Source organism: Platalea leucorodia (genome assembly GCF_965183815.1).
Source record: "Platalea leucorodia genome assembly, chromosome: 4".
Classification (NCBI taxonomy): domain Eukaryota; kingdom Metazoa; phylum Chordata; class Aves; order Pelecaniformes; family Threskiornithidae; genus Platalea; species Platalea leucorodia.
The window spans coordinates 15,146,727-15,169,312 of NC_138826.1; the positions used below are offsets into that span (position 1 = coordinate 15,146,727).

Below are 22,586 nucleotides of genomic sequence, written 5' to 3' on the forward strand. Positions count from 1 at the left end.
CTCCTGCCGCTCTCCCCGCAGCCCCTTCCCCGCCCCACGGGACGGGCACGCTCTTGCCTACCGGCGACGGTCTCTCCTGCGGCAAAAGCCCAGCGAGCCCCGGGAACAGGCCTCAGCCCCTGCCCCGAGCGACTGATTTCTCCCGCTTTCTCCACCACCACGCGGCCACCCTCACTGCTCCGCAGAGACAGAGGGGCTCGCAGTGGCTGCACCGAGCAAACGCTACCAGGGAGAGGAACGCAAGGCTCACTCTGCCCTTAGCCACAGCCCTGCAGCCATTTTGCGTTGGGCACTGCCAGCAAGTACTTCTGAAGAATAGGTCAAAGTAACTAGAGGTGCTCCCAGCTCCTCTTCCTCAGCAGCTGAAGCACAAACCCAGTATCAGGGTACACCTAACCATGATGGAGGATGCAAAGCCCTCTGCCAGTCCCTGAGCAGCCTCTGTTGCAACCTTGGCACCAGAAGCCCCAGCCACCTGCAGTGTCTATTGATAAAGCGCTTTTGTAGGTGCAGAGCCACCAGCCCACCCTGGCCCTGCACCAGAGTGCTCCCCTCCAGCAGAACGGCCCTGGGGCCTGCTGGGCTGCGGAGCGTGCGGCGGGAGCACAGGGCTGGAGCACAGGGCTGGCCAGGCCCTCAGACAGAGCAACGCAGCACCAGCACGGGGGGTGAATGGTCTACCAGGACTTAACAACCCGTAGGTACAAAGGGTGACCTTGAGCGTGACACACAGTATGTGAGACCTGGTCTTTAGCACTGGGGTCCCATCCCAGCCGCACAGCGAGGGCAGAGCGCAGCCTGGGTGCTGCTAGAGCCTCGAGGACACAGAGCCCTGGGTGCCGCTGCCTTTGATTCAGGCATGGCTCCCGCCCCGCCGCCACAGCGCAGCCAACACCCATCCCGCTTCCCTGCAGGGACCTGGCCTCTCGCACCCTCCCTTCCAGGAGCCCTGGACTCCCCTGCCCTGCTCCTCCTTCCCGCTGCTCTTCACCACCAGAGCCAGCCCCAAAGTCTGCCTTCACATCATTAACTCTACTTACATCCTGCTTGCAGCATCCCACCATCCCGCCCGCTGCCGGGGACAGGCACACGCAGGGGAGCAGAGTTCCGCACAGGACCTGCCACTCTGCCCGTCCTGCTGATACGATGTTGGGGAGCACGGTCCAGGGGGCTGGGGCCACCCTGCAGCACAAGAACAGGGACAGAGGCTGCACTGTGTGCAGCAAAAACCCCCACAAGGCTTGAGCAGGCGCTGCCCAATTCGCTAACCCAGGGTTTAGCAGCTCAAGAGCTGAGCAAGGAAGAGAGGCCAGCGCAGGGGAAGCAGCTGGGTGACATGGCTGCGAGGAGGACGGGTTGAGGGATGGCAGAAGCATGAAATGGCGCACGGCAGGGCTGTATCTGGCACGCAGAAAGGGTCAGCCGTTCCTCTGCCGGCGTGGAGCTGGAAGTGATGCTGAGCAGGGGACTAAGCACGGGCTCGCTCTCCTGCTCAGAACTATGCCTGTCACTGCAGGCTCCGCACAACGCCGCTGCCAAAGTCCCAGCACCAGGGGAGCAGGCAGCAGTACCTCACGCAGGGGGAAGGACAGACTCACTCCACCAGTGACTCCCATCCAACGGAGCCGCCGTCGCCACCAGCCACGTCCCTCGCTGGCGACCCCCAGTCACGCACCGCCCGGCAGGAACATGCGCTACGGACAGACAGACAGACGGCATCTATGCTTCCGGACAAACAAACATGATATATGGAGAGCAGGTTGTAAATAAGGGGTTTTTATTAGTGGAAGAAAAAGGCCCTCACCCTTGAGGGAATTTCAGAAAGTCAGCTGCTTGCCACTGCCACCAGCTTCCCAGCTCCTCGTCAGCAAAACCAGCGGCACAGCCCTCCCCGGCTCGAGGACTTACGGGCCCAGACCCACCAAAGCAAAGAGCAAGACCTGGCTCTAAGGGGAACAGGATCCGGCCTCTCCGTGGCTCTTGACAGCTGAAGTGGAGATTAAAGACCGCTGATGTGCCAGTAGCAGAGATCTGGGTCCGGGATCACCGACACCAGCCCCACCACCCGCATGCCAAAATCCGTCCCTTGGAAATGAGGGGGGGAGCATGGAGGAGGGAAAAATGCATAAACTGGAATGTTCAACAGAAAAAAAATCATCATTTATCTAAAAAGAATAGAAATAAACAAAATGCTTTTAAACAAAATCACAAAATATACAAATAAATCTGGTACAAAATAAATAGGAAAGATTGGAAATCTACAACAAAATTGGAATAATTATAAAATTCATTCGTATGACAATCAGTATATGAAACGTATACACTTCATTCAGGATTTCAGTTGTGCTTATTCAGGTTTATGTACACACATGGAAATACTGTAGTCAGAACACTACAACTCTGGAAACCCGAAGTCATGTACAATATGATACAATTTGCAAAGACCATGTACGATGGCAAGTAAGACACAGGGAAGAGCCGGCCGGAGTGGCTGAGCGGGTTCAGGTAGCCACAAAAACGCGCTGTGGAGGGAGAGCCGCCAGGCGTCTGAGCGGGGGGACGAGGCCGAGCCAGCAGCGGCCGGAGGCGGCTCGGGGCAGCCAGGGAGGACCCGACTGCAGGAGAAAGGTTTGGTGTGAGACCTCCGGCTGCCGAGCACCGGCCACTCATGGCTTCCAGGAGTGCTTCTCAAGTATTTGGGTTTTCAGATTCAATGTGTTGGGCACCTGGGCAGCCGCCCCACGGTTCAGGTCTCGAGGCTGGCCCTGCAGCTGCGCGGGCTGGAGAAAGCACAGGCCAAGAGCTCTGGGCTCCCTCAGCAGGGCCCGAGCCTGAACCGCCCGCAAGCCGCCCTTGTGCTCGGGAGAACATGGATCAAATGGGACCGTAGCACTGGTGCTGGGGTCCTGGTGGGTTTCCACTCTCCAAATTTTATGCAGTCTGCGAGGAAGGCAGAGTCCCTTAAGCATCATCTCCTACCCTTAGTGTGAGGAACGAAGACGGGATGGCCGCAGCATCTCCCGTTCCTGACTGCTGCACCTCCTTCTCTCGCCTTCCTGAACACTCAACAAAAGCACAGCGAGAAGAGCAGAGGAACGGCCCTGGCCGATGCGAGAGCAGCAGCCGCAGAAAGCCCCACTGCTGAATCCAAGCCAGCACGACGCAGAAGGACAGAGCACGTACCCCCAGGTAAAAACCCGCCGGCCAAACCAGCCCAGCCTGCTGGGACCTGAGACTATAAAGCAGGGATGACGCTAGAGCTGATCTAGGCCTGGCCAGTTTGTCACTTCGGTGACCAGAGGAGCTCACCGGGAGCCCCCTCCGCCCTCACAGATGATTGATCTTTGGGCAAATCCAGAAGGCATGCACTTGGTATTGGCACTTCCAACTAAAGGCATATGATCTGGGCTACTCATCTGATACCTACAAGTTTCTCACTTGGATTTCGAATGATTTGGTAGAAGACTGATGCCCAGAGGATTAAAAAACACCTCCTTTTATAAAGCTCTGCAGTCTCCAAGCAGCTGAAATGGGATGCTAGACTGCTCCACCAAGCACTAAATGCTGGGACAAGCCCTTCCATCCCAACAAACCCTGCTATAAACTGACCGCTGCATTGCTTCCAGGAGAAGACAACAGAGACATCAAATCCACCTCTGGAGCACTGGAGCTGCCTGCAGCCTTTGTGTGTTTCAGGTGCTTGCTTGGCTCACGACAGCTGACAAACCTCAAGCCCAGCTCTACAACAGGCAGCTTCTGTCAGGAACAGCAAAACCTCTCCTGCCCAGGGGAGGATTAAACATAGAGCACTTTATTAGCCAGAAATCTGTGCTGGAGGGGCGAGAGCAGCCAGGACACTGTCCTCTGCAGGATCCCAGGGATCAGCCCCGCTCAGAGGAAAACAAGGCCCGAAGGAGAAACCTCAGGAGAGAGCAGAAAGATGTTTTTCAGCTGGAGAGAGAAGACCAGCAGCTTTGAGTACCGTATTTCCAAGGTGCAGAACCGCTACAGAGCCTGACCTCAGGATAACGAGAAAAACAAGATGTCACTTTGACCAAGTTCAGCACTACCGATCTGTGAAACACCTCCCTCCGCCACCTGTACCGTGCCACGGGCTGGAGGCAGCTTTCCAGCACCCTATTATTCCCATCCCTGCAGCTCAGGGAAGGGCACTGGGACAACCTGGCATCCTAGGCTTTCTCCTAGGGAATGCTCCAGCCTCCCCAGGTTCAGCATCCAGCTTCTAACAGAACAGCAAGTATGCACAACCAGACCAAAAAAGCTCAACTGTACCGCTTCGGACCCACAGCAACAGCATCCCCTCGCCTGGACACGGCCTCAAGGACACGGCTGTAAAACTAACCGCAGAGGAACGCAACCCAGTGTGAAGCCAGGCTCCAGGACAAGAGCAAGACACCGAGCGGGATCATCTGGGGGGCTCTGCGGGAAGCTGCGGATGTCTCCAAGTTCCCTGTGCTGCCGACGCATGAGAGTGAGGCCAGTATCACCGTAGAGATCACACCGACAAGAGACCTGCAACTGATGGACCAAGTATAACAACAGAGCAGGGACGAGGCACCTTCCCAGCCCAGCTTTTAGTGTAGAGCTTGTCCTCTCTGCTGGTCAAGTCAGGATGAAGGCTGCTCTCTCCTCTGTACCATGAAAAGATGCCTGCCTTTCGATCATGTTTGTTAAGCTCGTCATTTCACTGTTGGGCCAAACCAACCCTTGGTATCCAAGGACCAGGTACTTCTTTGGGTCTATTTAGAGCCCCAGTGGAGAGCCAGGCAGCGGGGCGGGCAGCAAGCCCGGGTCCGTATCACACCGAGCCTTTCAGCACAGGCTGGGTTCCTGCTTTGTGCCAGCTTGGCACATGGCAGCGCACAGTACGAACGCAGGAACCCCTCAACGCTGGTCGGACACCTTTGGGATGAAGCCTCGAGTTAGCATCACAACAAGAGGTACTCTCTGTAGCATCCTTCCCCGCCCCCCAGACCCAGTTTTCTACTGGCAATCCAGACACTGGATAACTTGACAACTGGTACACAGGTACTAGTTTTAAAACCACAGATGTGTGTATTAATTAGATATCATATAAAATATGGTACATCTTTCATGTGGGAATGATTTCTATAGATAGTGTATTTCAGCACAAGGAAGATGCATGTTCCAAGGGGTCCTGGAGAACGCGGCTGTGTTCTCCATCACGTAGGATACTTACACAGGACGCTCGTGAGGAGACAGCGCTGCTCTTTGCCATCCACACCCCCGCACCCCTCGGCTACGCTCTGCAGAGATCACAGGAAGCACCACCGCTGCCCAAGCAGCCCCTCGCACAAAGCTACCTCTTTGGTTTTCTTTGAGCTGATTTGAGCCAGAGCCTGACATCACCGGTGCCAAAATCCCATCCTCATCTGAGCTGGGCCCTGAAGGCTGAGAGGCAGCAACGGGTGATGTCCGTGGGCCATCATGGGCAACTCGCCCTGCTACCCCTGAGCTTTCTCCAGGTCTGAGGTGAGTGCAAAGGGCCATATCCTGAGACTCCTACTCTTGCCAGCTCCACCCGCACAAAAAGGCACTTAAAGAAAAGAAGGAAAAAACAAACAAAAAAAACCCCAAACAACCCTGTGGTGAGGAAAAGGGGAGTAAGTCCAGGAGAAGAAAGGAGGAACAGAACAGTGAGCACAATGTGAAGGAGCGGCTGACCCCTCTTCCAACAGGGCCCAAGAACTGCAAGCCTTGAGCAGCCAGCTCCAGCTGCCCCGCACAGGTCTCGGCATCATCCCACCCCTGCTCAGTCCGGAGCAGGAGCGTGCGTGGGGACAAAAAGAGCACGAGAGGGAACTACACACGACTACAGTTTCGGAGCAGAGGTGGAGAGCGGTGGAAGGACCTGCCCCGTGGAGCTCGCTCTGCTGGTGCAACTGGATGGGGGAAGCACCTGGTCCTGCCACACCAGCCTCGGGGCCCCTGCTCCCCGGCCAGCCCCGACACCCTGCCAGCATCCCTCGTCCCGCTGCGGGATACCCTGTCCTGAGCTCCTCCGGAGCAGCAGCCTCCAGCTGCACAGGGATTTCAAGGAGTGGACAAGCTGGGAATAAAACAATAAGCGCTTTGTAAACTCTGGAGGGTCTGAGCTTGGGGTCTACAGAGAGGCCGAGGCTGGTTTGCTAAGCCCACCCTGAGCCCCTCTCCACTCAGAACTAGCATGCTTCGTATGATCTCCACGTCACCAGAGTCAGTCTCATTTGGAGAAAGATTCTCATTGGAAAGCAAGAACATTCCTTCACTCTTTACAAAGATTTGGCAATACACAGAATTAAAAAAAAAAAAAAAAAAATCATAGTTACAACAGATTCAGGTTCATTTCATTTAAAGGAAATTCAACCAACAGGAGTGTAAAAGTTATAATTCACAGTTGTGCATTTAAGATATTAGTGTTGAAAACCTCACTTCAAAGAACTCTTGTGCAAAATTGTATTGACAGTAGAAACCATGGCTAGATGCCCTCCCAGCCTCCCCTGGCCAACAGGCCATCGTCCACCCCTCTGCCTGCACCCGGGGGCAGACGGACGAGGGGAACAAAGGCGGCAGTAGGAGTTGACATAGGAAGATGCAGTATCCTTTCTACGAGTCAAAAGCCTTGCCAAGGTCTGAGGTCAAGTCCAACGATTCCCAAAGCCACCAGCTGGTGCCCTGCGCCGCGGCGATGACCGGCAGCCCTGCCATGCCTCCTTATGGCACTGCGGCATGGCATCTAGCATCTGAGCCCACCTGAATGCAGGCAGGCAGCCAGCAAGGCAGAGAAAGCAGACCTGCTCTGGCAGGGTACAGACTCAGGCGCCATGGCATCTCCATTGCAGTCGGGAGAGCCAAGCCCCGGCGCCAGCAAACGCCATCCGGAGGCTCAGAAATGATCCTGAGCTGGGCGCCGGGCTCCTCTGCTTGTGATGGTTCCCACCACGAGGGCTGGGAACCCCTTGCATTTGTTAAACAGTAAAACTGTAAATACCCTGAGAACAGGGAGACTGGTTTTTTTCCCCTCCGGGGAGAGGACCATGCTTTGCTCTTCAAGCTAATTAGTAGTAGCAGCTCCTAACCCCTCTGGGTCAGGTACATATTTTCCATATGAAACACATCTATAATCAACTATTTTTATGGAAATTATTTCACTTTCCATTATTGGATCTGTACAAATGATGAAAAACAGTCATGCAAAAAATTGCCTGCAAATTTTGGAACAGTGCAGCATGGGCATAAGCAGGAGGTATTTGCTTTGGGATCACATGGCTTTGGTTGGAAAAATTGGCTTTTTTTTTTTTTTTTTTTAAAAGGGAAACAGACACTGAAACAAATCTATAACCTGCCATAAGAAGCAGAAGTCAGATCCAGCGAGCAACCTCGTCCCAGAGAGCGAGCTGCCTCGACTTGAGCCTTCCCTCCTTCAGCAGGTTTGACAAAACGGATACTGCATCTCAAGTTCACCACCGTGTCAAACACTTCCGACAAACTTTTACATTCAGCAACGCTAGATACAAACTGGCGAGGCGAGTCCCTTGCCGAGGACAAACGCTGTAACATCTCAACATTTTGCTTTCCGAGAAAGGTGCAATATTGGCAGCTCTCCGGGAACGAGCAGGGCTTAGGTCAGCCCGTGCCGACGCTGAGCCGTCTGCTCTCGGCGGTGGCAGGCTGGTGCTCATCAGAGAGAGGATGGAGACTAAGGAAACGCTTTTACATGGGACTCAAAAAAAGTTAATAATAAGCTAAATGAGAGTAAGGTTTTGGGGGCCCCATTTCCTCCTCACTGGGTGCACAAGTTAGATACTGTGCAATTTCTATGCCCCCTTGTGGGGACTTCATCCTCATGGGTGGCTCCAAGGAAGAAGTGCACCTTTCCCACTGGGGAGGACAGCAAAAATTACGGCTGCTTTCTGAAGCCGAAAAAGAGAGGAGGAGAGACACATGCAGACCCAATCAGCTCTGACACCATGCACTCCAATTTCCTGCAGGGAGATCCTGCAGCAAAATATTGCACCTTTCCAGCCACCGTTCGCAAAGACGGACCGCGGGAACTTGCAACGAGCGCCTTCCCCAGCCCGTGAGCAGGAGAGACGGGGCGGGCGTGCAGGCACAGAGAGCTCTGGCAGTTGCACTTGGGGCTGGGGGCTTCTTTGAGGGTCAGATGAGATTATCTGGGTGTAAAGAAAGGAAGGGAAATGCTACATAGCCAAGGGCCATGGAAGGGTCTCGAAACAGAGAAACCGCAATGCCTGATTTCTTAATCACTCCAGATATCGAGGGCAATGTTCACATTTTGTTTGAGACAGCACTGGAAGGGGAGAGGATCGGGGGGATGGGACATTTTTTTTCCTTTGAGGACTCAGACTCCATCTGTGGGAGTGGGGGGTGTGTGATGCACAACTGCCACGGGGTGCCTCTTGCTTGCACCCAGTCTGCATTCACGTTTTTGGGGTAGAGAAATTGGTTTCTGCTGCCCAATGCAGGGCGCCCTGCACTAGCGGCAGCTGGGTGGGAGGCTCTCTGCTCTGCTACTGTGGTAATCCCTAAAATGGCTGTTAAAAGGGGCAAGAGAGAAGGAAATGCACTAAATCCACTCAAAGGAAGGAATGTGGCTGGGAACAGCCTGGAAACAAACCTCTCTGAATCCCTGAAGTGCAATACACACGTCCAGAAAGTTTCCCACAACATTCTCCTGGAGAAACTGGCTGCTCTGTGGCTTGGGCAGGCGTATGCTTCGCTGGGTAGAAAACTGCCTGGATGGACGGGCCCAAAGGGTTGTGGTGAGTGGAGTTAAATCCAGTTGGCAGCCGGTCACAAGCGGTGTTCCCCAGGGCTCAGTACTGGGGCCAGTTCTGTTCAATATCTTTATCAATGATCCGGACGAGGGGATCGAGCGCACCCTCAGTAAGTTTGGAGATGACACCAAGTTGGGCAGGAGTGTTGATCTGCTGGAGGGTAGGAAGGCCCTGCAGAGGGATCTGGACAGGCTGGATCGATGGGCTGGGGCCAACTGCATGAGGTTCAACATGGCTCAGTGCCGGGTCCTGCACTTGGGTCACAACAACCCCATGCAACGCTACAGGCTCGGGGAGGAGTGGAGGAGTGGCTGGAGAGCTGTCTGGCGGAAAAGGACCTGGGGGTGTTGGTCGACAGCTGGCTGAATACGAGCCAGCAGTGTGCTCAGGTGGCCAAGAGGGCCAATGGCATCCTGGCTTGTGTCAGAAATAGTGTGGCCAGCAGGACCAGGGAGGTGATAGTGCCCCTGTACTCGGCACTGGTGAGGCCGCACCTCGAATCCTGGGTTCAGTGTTGGGCCCCTCACTACAAGAAGGACATCGAGGTGCTGGAGCGTGGCCAGAGAAGGGCAACGAAGCTGGTGAAGGGTCTGGAGCACAAGTCTGGTGAGGAGGGGCTGAGGGAGCTGGGGTTGTTTAGTCTGGAGAAGAGGAGGCTGAGGGGAGACCTTATTGCTCTCTACAACTGCCTGAAAGGAGGTTGTAGCGAGGTGGGGGTCGGTCTCATCTCCCAAGTAACAAGCGATAGGACAAGAGGAAATGGCCTCAAGCTGCGCCGGGGGAAGTTTAGGTTGGATATTAGAAAAAACTTCTTCACCGAAAGGGTAGTCAGGCATTGGAACAGGCTGCCCAGGGAAGTGGTTGAGTCCCCATCCCTGGAGGTATTTAAAAGACGGGTAGATGTGGTGCTTGAGGACATGGTTTAGTGATGGACTTGGCAGTGCTAGGTTAACGGTTGGACTCGATGATCTTAAAGGTCTTTTCCAACCTTAATGATTCTATGATTCTTGGAGAGGAGAGGACGGTCCTGACTCCTCAGCAGAGCCCATCCTTGCACTGGCAGAGGTTCACTGCCACCTGGAGGATGTATTTTGGGCATAATTGTAGCAGCATCTTTTGTGTTAATACTAGAGATTGAAGGGGGGACCAGGACTGATGTTCTCTGTTATTTAGCAAAGACTGCACATCTGCTCTGGCCAAGGTAATGGTGTGCAGACAGCTACAGCACACGAGTGCTTAAAAGCTTGTCATTTTGGGGTGTGCACATTACTTCACCATGCAATTGTCAGGAACATCAATGAAAAATTACCCAGTTACTTCGCTGTGGAAAATTACGCCCGGCTTTCATTTCATGAGACTGCAGTTTTGCTAATTAACTCCTTTCCCCCAGTATCGTCTTCAACATACACAAAGTTTTTGGAGGTTACAAAACTCTAAGTGTAATAATGCTTTTGCCTGTTTTACAAAAAACCTTCTGAAATTTGAGAGATCATTAAATACCAAAAGTAACCACTCCTTCCCTGAAACTTAACTGGAAGAATGTAATAATACTCATCCCTTGGCCCTCCAGGTGGCTGAAACCAGAGGTTCCTTGAAGCTTGCTCATTCTTAGGACACAAATAACATACAAGTACCAGTTACTAACTTCTTCAACAGGGCAACAAAAAGGACGAGAGAGGGGTGAAAAGAGGCCTAAGGACATTGGAGCCAATTCACAAAACCACGACAGAGCCCATTTGAGGTTCAGGAGGGACAGAAACAATTTAAAACTCTGCAAAATACTTTTTAAAAACATGATCTCTCTTGAAAAAATAACTGGAGGAGCTTTTAAACTTCTCCATATGTGTTTGAGGAGGAAAAACCCAACAAGGATCAAAAATACAGATAAAAAATAAACATGATTCTACTTTGCAAGAAGTATTTTCATCGTTCTCAAGGGTGGCTCACCATTCCCAAAGTACGCTTGGGGCTTTAGTCTCTCTTGCTCTTTGCTCCTTTCTTCCTGTTTCTTCCTCTTCTGCTCCCAGAACGGACGCAAAAGTCTTTGGTCTCAGAACACTGGATGCAGCACAGTGTTGCAAGCACATACTAACGGTGTTCACACTCAGGGAGGAGGCAGGAAGGAGCGAGGGCTGGTCCTGCTGAGGAGATGGGATGGGTGGGTTGTGGGGAGTCAGCTCCTAGATCGCTCCTTCACTGTGCATACTGTGGTTGGGCTTGTTGTGAGTCACACAGTTCTGTTCGTTCAGCAGGTTTGCTGTCTCGTCCGGCAAACCGTCATGCAGCTCCGTAAGAGTCAGTTCGATTTTAGTGTTTTCACTGTCCGAGGACTGAGGTGTTTTGTCCATCCGGGATGCCATCAGGGCATTTTGGTACTGCTGTCTTGAGATCTGCTCCAAGAACAGAAAGAAGGAACAAAAACAGCCAGTCACACTTTTGTATCTCCCATGGGACACACTGAGAAAATAAAGTGCCCTCCCTTTCCAGATGATCACACTTCAACCCGTTTACCTGTTTTTATAAAACATCCCTGAGCTTTGCAAGCCTAGAGCATCCCAACTCAACACCACAGCATGGTGACATTTCCAGACAGGGTAGAAGCACAGAGCTGTGTGATCACCATGCTGTTCAAAGGCAGGGATTTATTCCTATGCAGAGATTTTTAAATCAGATCTCCATTTCCTTCTAACCATGCACATTTTTAGGGCGAGAACCAGAGTTCAGTGAAGTCTTTCTCCCAACTTCAGCGAGCTCCTGGTGAGGCTCTAAGAGTCCCTATAGAGCCAGAGGGTACAAGCCTTACTGCTCCTGTCTAGGCCAGCAAACGCAGCAGGAGCTACAGCCTTGTTCTGATACATAAGGACGTTCGATTCTAGAGAAGACTGGGATCTCCACAGAAATGAGTCCAAATTAGCAACCCATGAAGTCTTCCACTGGTCTCGGCAAGAGCTGGCTGCACTCAGCAGAACAGTCATGACAGGAGCTGGCCTAGAGCACAGAGCGATACTGCCCACGATGTCCCAGAGGCAAGGAAGCCTACAGCCCCGTATATCTGCATACGGTGGTAGAGGGGAGAATTCCTCCTGGAGCCACAAGCAACCAGCCCCGTAAACTCCTCAGGGTCAGCCTTCTCAGCCAGGACAGGCAGCAGGATGCACGTGCACTGGCAGCCCCATGTGCTACAACAGCAGTGGGTTATCTCAGCAGGCAGGAAGGTGGAAGTGGTGAAACAAGACTTTTGGAAAGCCTTAAGTTTCAGTAGCAACACAAGAGAGAGACTGGAAACCGAGAGAGTCAGATGGACCAGGTCACAACTCAAAAAGCAAAATCCAAACATGCACAAGCAAGTCACAACCCTGGTTTACAAGGTATTAATCGAATAAATGCCCACGTGGCACAGTGAAAACACTAACGTTGAGTACTCTGTCCTGTGTGTAAAGCGGAGTGATGCAGAGAGGTGTGCAAGCCTGACTGCAGAGATAACAGACAGTTTAGCATTCATTAGCCTCAGTATGAATACAGTGATAGTTGGAAGGACTCCACATAAACCAGCTTAAGATGAGCAGCTGCTTTGTACAGCAGATTAGCCATTGAAATCCATAGTGAGAATCACTTGCCCAGTGATAAATATTTACTTATCTAAACCTTGAAGGCTTGAACCATCGACCAGTGCACTTGCATCTGTCAAGTTTTGAATGCAAGACTGTACTCTCCTTTTAAAATTTGGCTACAGAACAATCGATTTAGCATTCTAGTATTTCTACTCTATTCCACGTTCTTAATATTGAATTAACTTTGAAAGAAGCTGAGTTCACAAATCATTTGAGCTGCATACAAAGAAACTGTGAACGTGCACTTAATTTCAGAAAAGCATCAAGGTCAACTTCTGGCCATGGGACGTCAGCTTCCCTGGACTCCCAGCTGGGCTGGAATTGCTGCCAGCATTAGCTGTTCCTCAGCTCAGCTAGATTTCCTATCCCACAGGACTCACACACATTTCAGCGTGGGATGCACCATGCTGGGGAACAGAGCTGTATTCATGCAGCAACTCACTGGTAGTATGAGACATGAGCCTAACATGTGAAGTTAAGATAAAGAGAAATGTCCAAGACTTCTCCAAGCAGAAGAAGGATGACAAGTCGGAAAGTAAGATCAAGAACCCCAAACTGAAACCAAAATCAAAAGTGAATAAAAATTGCAACCAACAGAAAATGTCTCATCCTTTAGAAAAGGACACTGTCTGATATTGAAGGGTCTTCATTTCAGATGGCTCCAAAGGCTTCACAAGGATATGTCTTTCATGACTAAAAGCAGAGAGAGGTTATTTTCTATAATCTTTCCTCGAGGAACCTGAAATCCAGAAACTTAGGTGACCAATCTACTTACAAGCCTAAATGAGAGGAACAGCGAAGGCAAATCAATGGACAGCAGCTACTGGGAAAAAGTAACTTAAAGTTATTTTTAAACAGCTGCTTTCATAATCCTATTTACTCACAGAGCAATCTAGAGGGACCTCCCTTCCCCAGGCTCTCCATCCTACCAGCCAAGCCCAGCTTTCCAGAGGGGCCTTTCCAGCTTTTTTCCTACCTTGACAAACTGAATGTCTGTGAGTGCTTTCACTGAGTAGTCCGGAACATACACTTGGAGGAAAGACGCGTTCAGCTGGTTGTTGCTGCTCCCTAACGTTGGTGTCACTGCATCGATGCGATCACTTCGGTTTAAAGAGTCTGAGTGATTCAAGCCACAGGGCCGAGGTGGAGACTTGTTTTCAGCTGAGAAATGGGTAAGAGTGAGAGATTTCTTAAATCAAGCAGAAAACATTTGCAGTCACCAGTTTCAAAGGGACATAATAAATCACAATGTAGCACAAAAGAACTGCAAATACTTATTCCACTCATAACTAGACATGCAGCTAAACAACAAAATTACCCTGAAAAAGAGTACATTTTGACTCCAAAGTTGGTAGCCGACATCACTGAGTATGCCTTAAAGGAACCTGGCTTTGTTTATGCTGCAATGGACATGCCCTGTGCACAGCTAAGTCACAGTGCTTCAGCTGATGAGTGGTAACCACCAGAGAAAGGTAACGTCCCAAGGCTCCCTTACAGGAGCTCTGGATAGTCAGACCATGCTTAATTTTTTTTTTTTTTCCTGTAATGATTTATAATCGTAACTCCATACCAGACCTTTCATCCACAGTCAGTCCCAGCTAACCCTTACCCCCTTTTATTCCACCTGGTACCTTACATATGTCTTGTTCCCTGAGTTAGAGAAGACATTTTCAAAATTGTAAGAGTGATAGAGTCCTCAGTGGACCAAAGTGCAGTCCACATGGTGATTACTTCAATGTTTCCTCTGGTACCTCCCAGTGCTTGAAGGGGCAAAAACTCAATGAAGGAGAGCGAGCTCCATGTGGTACATGCCAGCCAGCAAAACAGGGAAAACAGTCCGTGCTACAGAGGAAAATCTATGTCCAGGAAAGGAGTAAACTAGAGACATCATTTTCCATCGCTGGCCTTTAAGCACTGCAGGGTTTCACTTGAAAACCTTGCAGCTGTCCCCTGCAAGTGTGATTAGCCACAGTTTATCTCAAGTAAATGTGCTTTCAGGAAGGCACAGACAATTTTGCATCCCTAGCTTCTGCCACTGTCACACAGTGACCCAGAAGACAGGAGGGCAGAAATGCATCCTAAGAGACATCCCAAGGCCTCCTGCTGATGGGCTTCTCCCTGGGTGCACACACAGTACGTACTGATCAAAGAATTGTCTTTGGCACTGGTGAATTTTTGGATCTTAGTGCAGTTAAATTTCATTCAGCCCGCCCAAACTGAAACTTGATGTAAACTATGCTACTCACCACGTGACCCCCATTCAGCTGAAAGATCATTTTCATATAATCTTAAGATACAAAGCCTCTTCAAGCAAATCAGCAACAGTATCCTTGCAAGCTTTTCAGATTCTTTTTTGAAGACTTTTCTACATATAAACTTATTTCTAAAAAAAAAAAGCTCACTAAAATTCAACCCTACCTCTGCCACTTAATCGCTATAAATATAATCGCTCCTTACCCAAATGACACAGCCTGTTCCACAACTCTGCATCCAGCCTTTCCTAAACCTAACACTTTAGATGCTTCCAGATGCATGGCAGAATTGCCCTGGTTTTTCTTTCCCACTTAAAATCCCTCTGATGTTGCCTTTCCTTAAATTTTAGAAAAGGGAAGAGAAGGTTCTGACAACTTGGCAATTTTTCTGCCCTTTCTGCACTATGGAATTAGCGCAGGTCCCTATGGCAACACCAAGCACAGGCTTAGGGGGACGCACTCCGAGCCCTGCGAGGTTTTCCTCCATACCAACTTGCCATCTTGAAAGCCCCAGCAGGCTGCAATAACTGCTGCCAGGAGCCAAACCTCTATCTGCACACAGGGCTTGATGCTGTAATTTCCACTGGAGAACAAGGAACTGTGAAGGCTGAGTGAATTTGTCCTGTCTTTCCCACCTGCATATGCAAAATATGGCTGTGTGTGACACCAGCATCGCTGCTGCTTGGGATAAAGGTTTCCATCTGGAACAGCTTTACACTAGTGTGACTTGTATTTGCCCTTTCTTTTCACCAGGGGTCTTATAGTACATTACTAATAAAAAACAAAGAAGGACAGAGAGCAAAATGACAAAGCATATATTAAAAAAAAAAACACACACACAAAAAAGTGACAGGTGAAACGCAAGGACAGAACAAAAAAGTATGATTACTAAAAATCTGAGGGAAAGGACATCATTTCTGGACCATGTACAAGTCAGGGAGGGAGAAGAGAAGTTAATGAAGGAGGAAGGATACAGAAAGGGCAGAGGACAGAAGAATACCAGGCAGGTCCGTGTTTGCAGAACAGCGCCCTGCCAGCCCCCAAGCAGGCCAGCCCAGATCTGGACAGATCTTTTCTACCCAGGTTTTCCCATACTCCTCACCTTCCTATACAGGGGATAAAGAGCACAAACCACAAGACAAACATCAATACAACTGTATTATGAATCTGGGGTTAAACAACGGGATTCTTTTTAAAAGGACTGAGCAGAAGGTCTGAGTTTCATCAAAACTGGTACCACATTGTCATAGCGACCAGGCTTACCACATCAATTCCTTTCAAAGGAGATTCTCCCCATTATTATTTTCCATTACTGATTTTCTTTTTAGTTTTTTTTTTTTAGTTGGGGGAAAAGCTAGGAAAATATACTTGGCATTTATATTGGAAACAACTTGCATGTGCAAAGTGTACACTTATTTGTAGCAAGGAAAAGGAAAAAAAAAAAAGAAGACCTGGCAAAACAAAAGAACCAAGCTAAAAAAGATAATCAAAGCCACGGAGTTTAAAAGAAAGCCATCAGGTACTTTAATTAAAGAAAGATTAAATTTCTCCCCCTTCTTTGAAGTTTAGCAGCAGGAAACTTTAACAGGGCAGGAAAAAAATCCCCTGCAGGGCAACAACCTGTAGTTTGTTTGGAATGTGCATGAGACTAATTTAAGGACTGATGGTGAAATACATTTTCAAAAGTGAAAAAAGAAGAGGGGGAAAATACAGGAAGCAGATGGTGAAAGTTTATGAAACGCATGATACGTATTCATGTTTAGGAGATGTTTCACTTAAATATGCACACCATTATCCTGTTTGCTTTTAGGTCTAGGGAAAGATGTTTCATCTGAAAAAGAAAACTTCAAAAGGAAGAAATATGTTCACTGTGGCCCAAACTATTTTAGGATTCTGCTCTTCCTACAGACTTTCTTGATGGGTTTCCATTTTTCTCAACTACTCTGTGCATGCAGCGTCTGCAAAGCTCAGTTCTTGACCCTTCCCAATTTCCAACCGCTCAACCACATCTCAGAGCTCTTTTTGGCCCAATTTGTTCCCTCCTTGGTCTCTGCTCTCCAAAGGGATTTCTGTGTCAGTCAACTTGGTTGTTCAGCAGGGAAAGGTCTTAAGCAAAATGGGAACCAGAGAACCCCACAGGAGGTCCCACAACCTTCTTGCACATTCCATTGCAAATCCGTCCACTCAGTAAATAATCACTGTGCTGGTCCACGGCATTAACCTCACTGAGAGAAAGCTCACAGCTTTTGAGGAATTGAAATGGCCAGAGTGTATACAAACCATAGAATTTACCCGTATGAGAATATAAGAATTCCTTCATTAAAGAAGTTTTCCTTTTATGGCAGTTTAGCAGCAGACATTCTCCTCTGCCAAATGCATTTTCTTCAGAAATTTTTAAGCCTCAGCTTGGGGGAGAATACCTTCTTTTAAAAAATCTCCCCTCCTAATTTTCCACCAGTGTACGTATGAGAAACAAGAACAAGCACACATTACCAAATACATTTTCTTCAACGTGTTTTTAGTTCTTCCCGTTTTGACGACTCTGTCACGTCGCTACCAGTTACCATAAACGAAAGTTCAGGATACCTACCTGCGAGGTATAACTCTGTGTTGGACTTCTCCCTAACGAGCAAAGGGGTCAGATAAATACAGACTGCAGCTGAGTTTTTATGGCATCAGGGCAGTCACAAGTATGGTGAAAATAGAAGCATGCGGATTTACCTGGAGAACCTGCTGCTAACAACTCTGTTCTGCTGACAACAAAGGTACGAGACAGGGACAAGGGAACTAGAAGAGGGAGAGAAAAAGGATGAGATCACGACCAGAAAGGCGGCAGCTATCCACACTCGACAGGGGAAGGAGCCAGTTCACACACTGAAGAACTAAAACCAAAAGTGCAAATCAACTGTGAAAAAGTAAAGGGTTAAAACAAAAGCAAAACCAAAAAAGACAATTAAACACTTTTAGGAATAAACCAAAAAACAAGCCTAAGGAATTACAGTGAAGTGAACAATTTTCACTTGCTAATTTGAATGGTTATCCATCACAGAACAGTCCGTCAAGGTACACTCAGTTTTAAAACAGTTCAAAAGGAGTGGTGCTGCCCGCTCCAGCCTGGAAGGCAAAGAGTTAAAACAAGCCAGAAAGCTTTCACAGGTGCTGTTCCTTATGGGAGTCAGGCAAAAATAGAAATAAAACCAAAAGACACTTTATAGTTCTTCAGTAAAATGTCAAGCCAGGTTGTGATTCTCCAAGCTCATCCCTGTCAGGATGGGTACCATACTGCTCATCATGACTGCAAATCTGTAGTTAAAGGAAACAGCTTCACTCTTTTGTTGGGATTTTTTTGGTTTGGGGTTCTTCTTTTCTTTCTTTGGGGTTTTTTTGTTTGGTTTTTTTTGTTTGTTTTGTTTTGTTTTTTAAATGCTTTACTCTCCTGTTACTGATTTCACATTCCAGGTGGGGAGAGAAGGCACACGATGTCTAATTAGGACACAGAAGAGCAGGAGTTTTCTCTTGTTCTGCAATGACTTATACTTTCACTGAGCTTTCCTGTCTACACAGAGCAACAGAAATTTATTTTTATGAGCTCATCCTAACAGAAATCTCAGGATGCTGCAAGACATCATAAAACAAATTCTCTAAAGCCTGGAGAGAAAGCCAGCAAAACGAGGGGTTTGCTACTGGTAAAAGCCAACCAGTTGAAGATAAATAAATCCAAGGCTGGCCGAGATTAATTTAAAATAGTGCATATCCTTAAGTTTGACCTGACAAAATCCAAGATGGATTTCAGAGCACACGAAGAGGAGATCATTTGACCTCACAGGACTTGGGGCAACTGGCATGGTTGCGGGGAGGGTTAGCAACACAAAAAACACCCCCCACATGAAAACATTCAAACTGAACAATGCTGGCAAAACAGAGATGCCACAAGTGATTTCCAAGCATAGGTCTGGTAGAAGAAGTGACCATGCCTAACCCAGCTCCATGCCTGGCCCATATTGCAAAAGCTGAGCTGCGAAGCTGAGGGTATGATGCAATTCTACACACGTGTGTGTCATGATTCCTCGTGAACACTGCTGCTGTCGCTTAGATAAAATCCACCCAGTGCTCTGCACACTTTCAAATCTGTCAAGCTTCAAAAGGTATAAGCTAGACTGATCAAATTAAAGTGCACATAATTAAGGAAGAATTAGCCTTGCCTGTAAAAGTGAGCTCACACGTCCAAGAGAACTGCTGTTGTCTGTAGAGTTTAATAAGGCTATACTCATAATTTACAAAATCATTTTCATTCCAATGCCATTCACTAATGCACATACACATAGGTACACATACGTAAAGGGAGCGTTCATCAGCGTACAATTAAAACAAGCTGCCTCTCCAGTGGAACATAAACCCTGCTGTGACAGGAGGAGCTGGTTTCAGCATGAGAAATGTCTCTCCCTGAAGCTGAGCAAGTGGCTTTGGGTCAGCAGATGGCCAACGCCAGCACCAGCGCCCCAGCTCTCCCAAGCGGGGCTGTGGACTCCTAGTTGAGGTCGAGATCTTAGTGGTGACACTGCTAGCACCAAAATACATCACCAAATGCTGAAATACAGCACTGGAGCCTGCTCTTGGTGGATTATAAGACAATCCCCCAACCTGTACCTGTGAGGTGGTGGCTTGTGTGGCTACCACTTGCGTGCTGGGAATTGGCTCACACCTCGGTGGGAACTGGCTCACACCTCGCCCTCAGACACCAGCTCTCCCCCCTTGCCGATTTCTTGGTTACATTTCCACACAAGCTGACAGGAGCAATCTTTTTTCTTGCACTGCTGCCCTTCTTCTCCTCAAGACAGCTTTAGAAATAAGACTGGTAAAGCAAACCATCCCCAGACTAAGCAGGCGTTTGTACTTTGCACCACTAGATGTCCCTCTGCCACTAATTATTTATTCCCGTTAATTCAATCCCTGTTACCCTACCGTGAGCAAAACTACAAAGCTGTCCTCCAGTACCAAACACATCACTCGCTAAGGCCAACACTCACATCCTCCGGGAGCTGGCAAACCGCTGCCAGCCGCTGAGTTTCGGAGTCAGCACCGCCACCGGCCCGGGCGCCTCCCCGGGATGCTGTGCCAGGCAGGCAGTTTTGCTGGCAAGGAGGTATCGTTTCCATCAGCCCCACGGATACGGCGGGGGGATGCCCTGCGCAGCCTCCTCCCGACGGGCAGGCTTGTGCAGGAGCGCATTCCAGAAGCGGATGGTAAGAGGACATACCTGGCGATGCTGTGAGGGCCATCACCCCGTAGTAGGAAAAAGCACCAGCTTCAAACTTCATCCCCTCTTTCCCAGCTTCCACTTCCACTTTCCCCTGTTAAGGAAAAGGAGAGAGAGCTGCAATTAAAAGGGACCGTAGGTCTTGAGGCACAAGACCAGGCTTGAGCCCTGAAAGCTAATTTTGCCTGACATTCCTAAGCAGTGCCATGGCCCCTGCAGTTTGTAACGGTGCCTGAAGAGGGACAGACCCCGGAGGGCAATGCGCTCCTGTGCCCTGAGCTATCCTGGTCTTTGGTGCCCCGTGGCCAGCGTGAGTCCCTGCAGAGGAGTGGGATCACCACAGTGCTTCGGGGTGGTACTATTGCCCTGCTCCAAGTGCTGCCAGGCTGCTTTCCCTCAATGCAGAGTGAAAAAACACTCCCCCAGTATCACAACAAGCTTATATGTAGCACAGTCACCTGGGGGTCTTGAGACACCTAGACATTTCGGGCCACAGCTCACATTCACACGAAGAGTCCCCTCTAACATAAACATAGGAAAAGGAGATGGGAGACAACATGAGAGGAGGCTGTCTACCTTCACTCTTGAGACTCCTACAGAAACAAAGCCCTTATTCCTGAAGAAGCAGTCTTGGGGCTACTTTGGTTTTCTTGGTTTCTAGCAGTTTTACATATCCCAGCACCCTTAAGATCCTGCTTTTTTGCAGGGTCTTGCCTAGAAGGACCCTCAGTACAAAGCTGTACAAAACCACGCTACCACACAAGTGCACCCGTTTCTGACGTGGGCTGAACAAAATGTTTAATATCACATCCTACAAAGGACTCTAGAACAGAACCCACCATATCAAACATAGCTGTAAACATCCCAGTTACTTTTGTATGCAAGTAGCCAAAAATAATTGGCTTCTTAGTGGGGCCTGGTCTTCATGTCCATCCATCCGTACTGGTACTGCACTGAGAGTTGCAGCACACCACTGCAGACAGAAGAAGCCTCATGCAGCTTTCAGGCTGAACTACACGAAGGTTGGGATTTCAGGCAAACAACATAATTACCTGCAATGCTTTCCCTCTGGCTAGGCTGGAAAGGGCAGACAGACTGCCCATCCCATGTGTACTAAGCAGACTGAACATCAACTGGACACAATCGGGTCAAAATGAGTCCAAAAGGTAGATTTTATTTCTATGTGTTTATTTCATTAAGCACTATTTAAAATATGTAATCATGCCTTTAACCTTACAGTATTGTACTGGGGCAGAAAAACATGAAAATGAACTCAACCTGCATGAGCCCTGATACCAAGTCAGTTTGTCTGACTGTCCTAGATGAGAAAACCCACAAAATCTACCTAGCAGGAAGAGAGCGCCTAACTCACAAATCCACTTTCCTGCTATCACAAGCAACGACTTCATATAATCCCTTTTAAAACCAATTTCACTCCACAACACAAATAAGTAGCTTATTTGTTCATTATAAGCCTTCCAAAAGGTACGATTTCGTCACCCAGGCAAAGACTGGTTATAAACAGAGCTCTTAACCTACTTACTGCTGGTAGTTATTCACCAGCCAAGACCGGGTCTCCAAACTACATACACAACCAGGCTTTGACCTTCACGTACAGTCAGTCTGGAGTTAGTAGCTAAATACAAACTAGTAATTAGTAGTAGGAGTTGAGTTTCAGTTCCAAGACCGTTGCTCTATCAGCACATGCAGCACCTCCAAGCTTGCCAGTGGTGGCCATATGAAGACCAGGCATGCTTGGCACAGTCACAGGGGCTGAAATGCCATTAAGAATTCCCCATGCATACTATTAGATGTGTTCTGCCCTGTTTAAATGCACGCACATGTGTTTTCTGGTTTTCCACTGTTTAATGTTCTAATAGGAATTTTGAAAAAACATGGTTCAAACTGCTGCAGAACTTCCCATTAGCTAAGAGAAAAGCTGTTGCAAACAGGTGACATTCCAGTTAAAACAGTAACTCTGTACAGAGATTAAACTGGTAAATTGAATGCACAGAATATACATTTGTGTTTTGGCATGCATTTACTGTGAAATTATTCTTGGTCTCTCAACATGAGAGAATAAGTCCAAGTCCATTTAAGTAACAAAAGCAGAGTATTTATCCCCTCTTAATCTTTGCAGAACCAACCTTGTTAACCATTTTTATAGTATGTACCTACTGCAAGACTCACTTTTCCAAATGCATTATAGAGCTAGCATGTTGTGTTTGCTAAATATTTATTGATTGAAGAATAGCTCAGAAAGAACTGGTTGTTCTTTTGTATCGCCCATGTCCTCCATTTACATCTTTGCAGCATTACCTCATTCAGGAGCATTATCTTGCCTCTGGAGTATTTCAGATTGCAACAATTCAGCACATAAGAAAGAGCAGTTAAAGAGCTACCAGTGGCTCCTCAAACCCTTGAAAAAAAGGATCCTTTTTAAAAAGACAGTTACGTTGAATCCACAATATCATATTCCAGTGTTGATCACTGACAGTGTTTAAACCCCCCTCCCCTTTTTTTTAAGGCCATGTTAAAGAAGATTTCAAGCCCTGTGTTACAACTTTAGCTATAATGCTTGTGTTTTTATAACCAAAACTAGTTTCAGCTATGCAGGATAGAAACATAAGCACCTTTCCAGCAAAAT

At 48.6% G+C, this 22,586-nt stretch overlaps 1 protein-coding gene across 3 annotated transcripts in view; it reads right to left on the reverse strand.

Moving 5' to 3' along the window:
• Positions 1-9,536: 9,536 nt before the first annotated feature.
• Positions 9,537-22,586, reverse strand: part of CNNM2 (cyclin and CBS domain divalent metal cation transport mediator 2) — a gene marked incomplete at its 5' end in the record, with an annotated part of 122,512 nt that continues 109,462 nt past the window's right edge. For 2 of the 3 annotated variants that reach the window (XM_082308341.1, XM_082308342.1), the window contains 3 exons: positions 9,537-11,209; positions 13,407-13,591; positions 19,940-20,033. In XM_082308341.1, coding sequence (XP_082164467.1) covers positions 11,000-11,209; positions 13,407-13,591; positions 19,940-20,033 — 489 coding nt within the window. In that variant the 3' untranslated portion in view covers positions 9,537-10,999. The remainder of the gene's footprint in view (positions 11,210-13,406; positions 13,592-19,939; positions 20,034-22,586) is intronic. The other variant, XM_082308343.1, reaches the window with a different exon arrangement.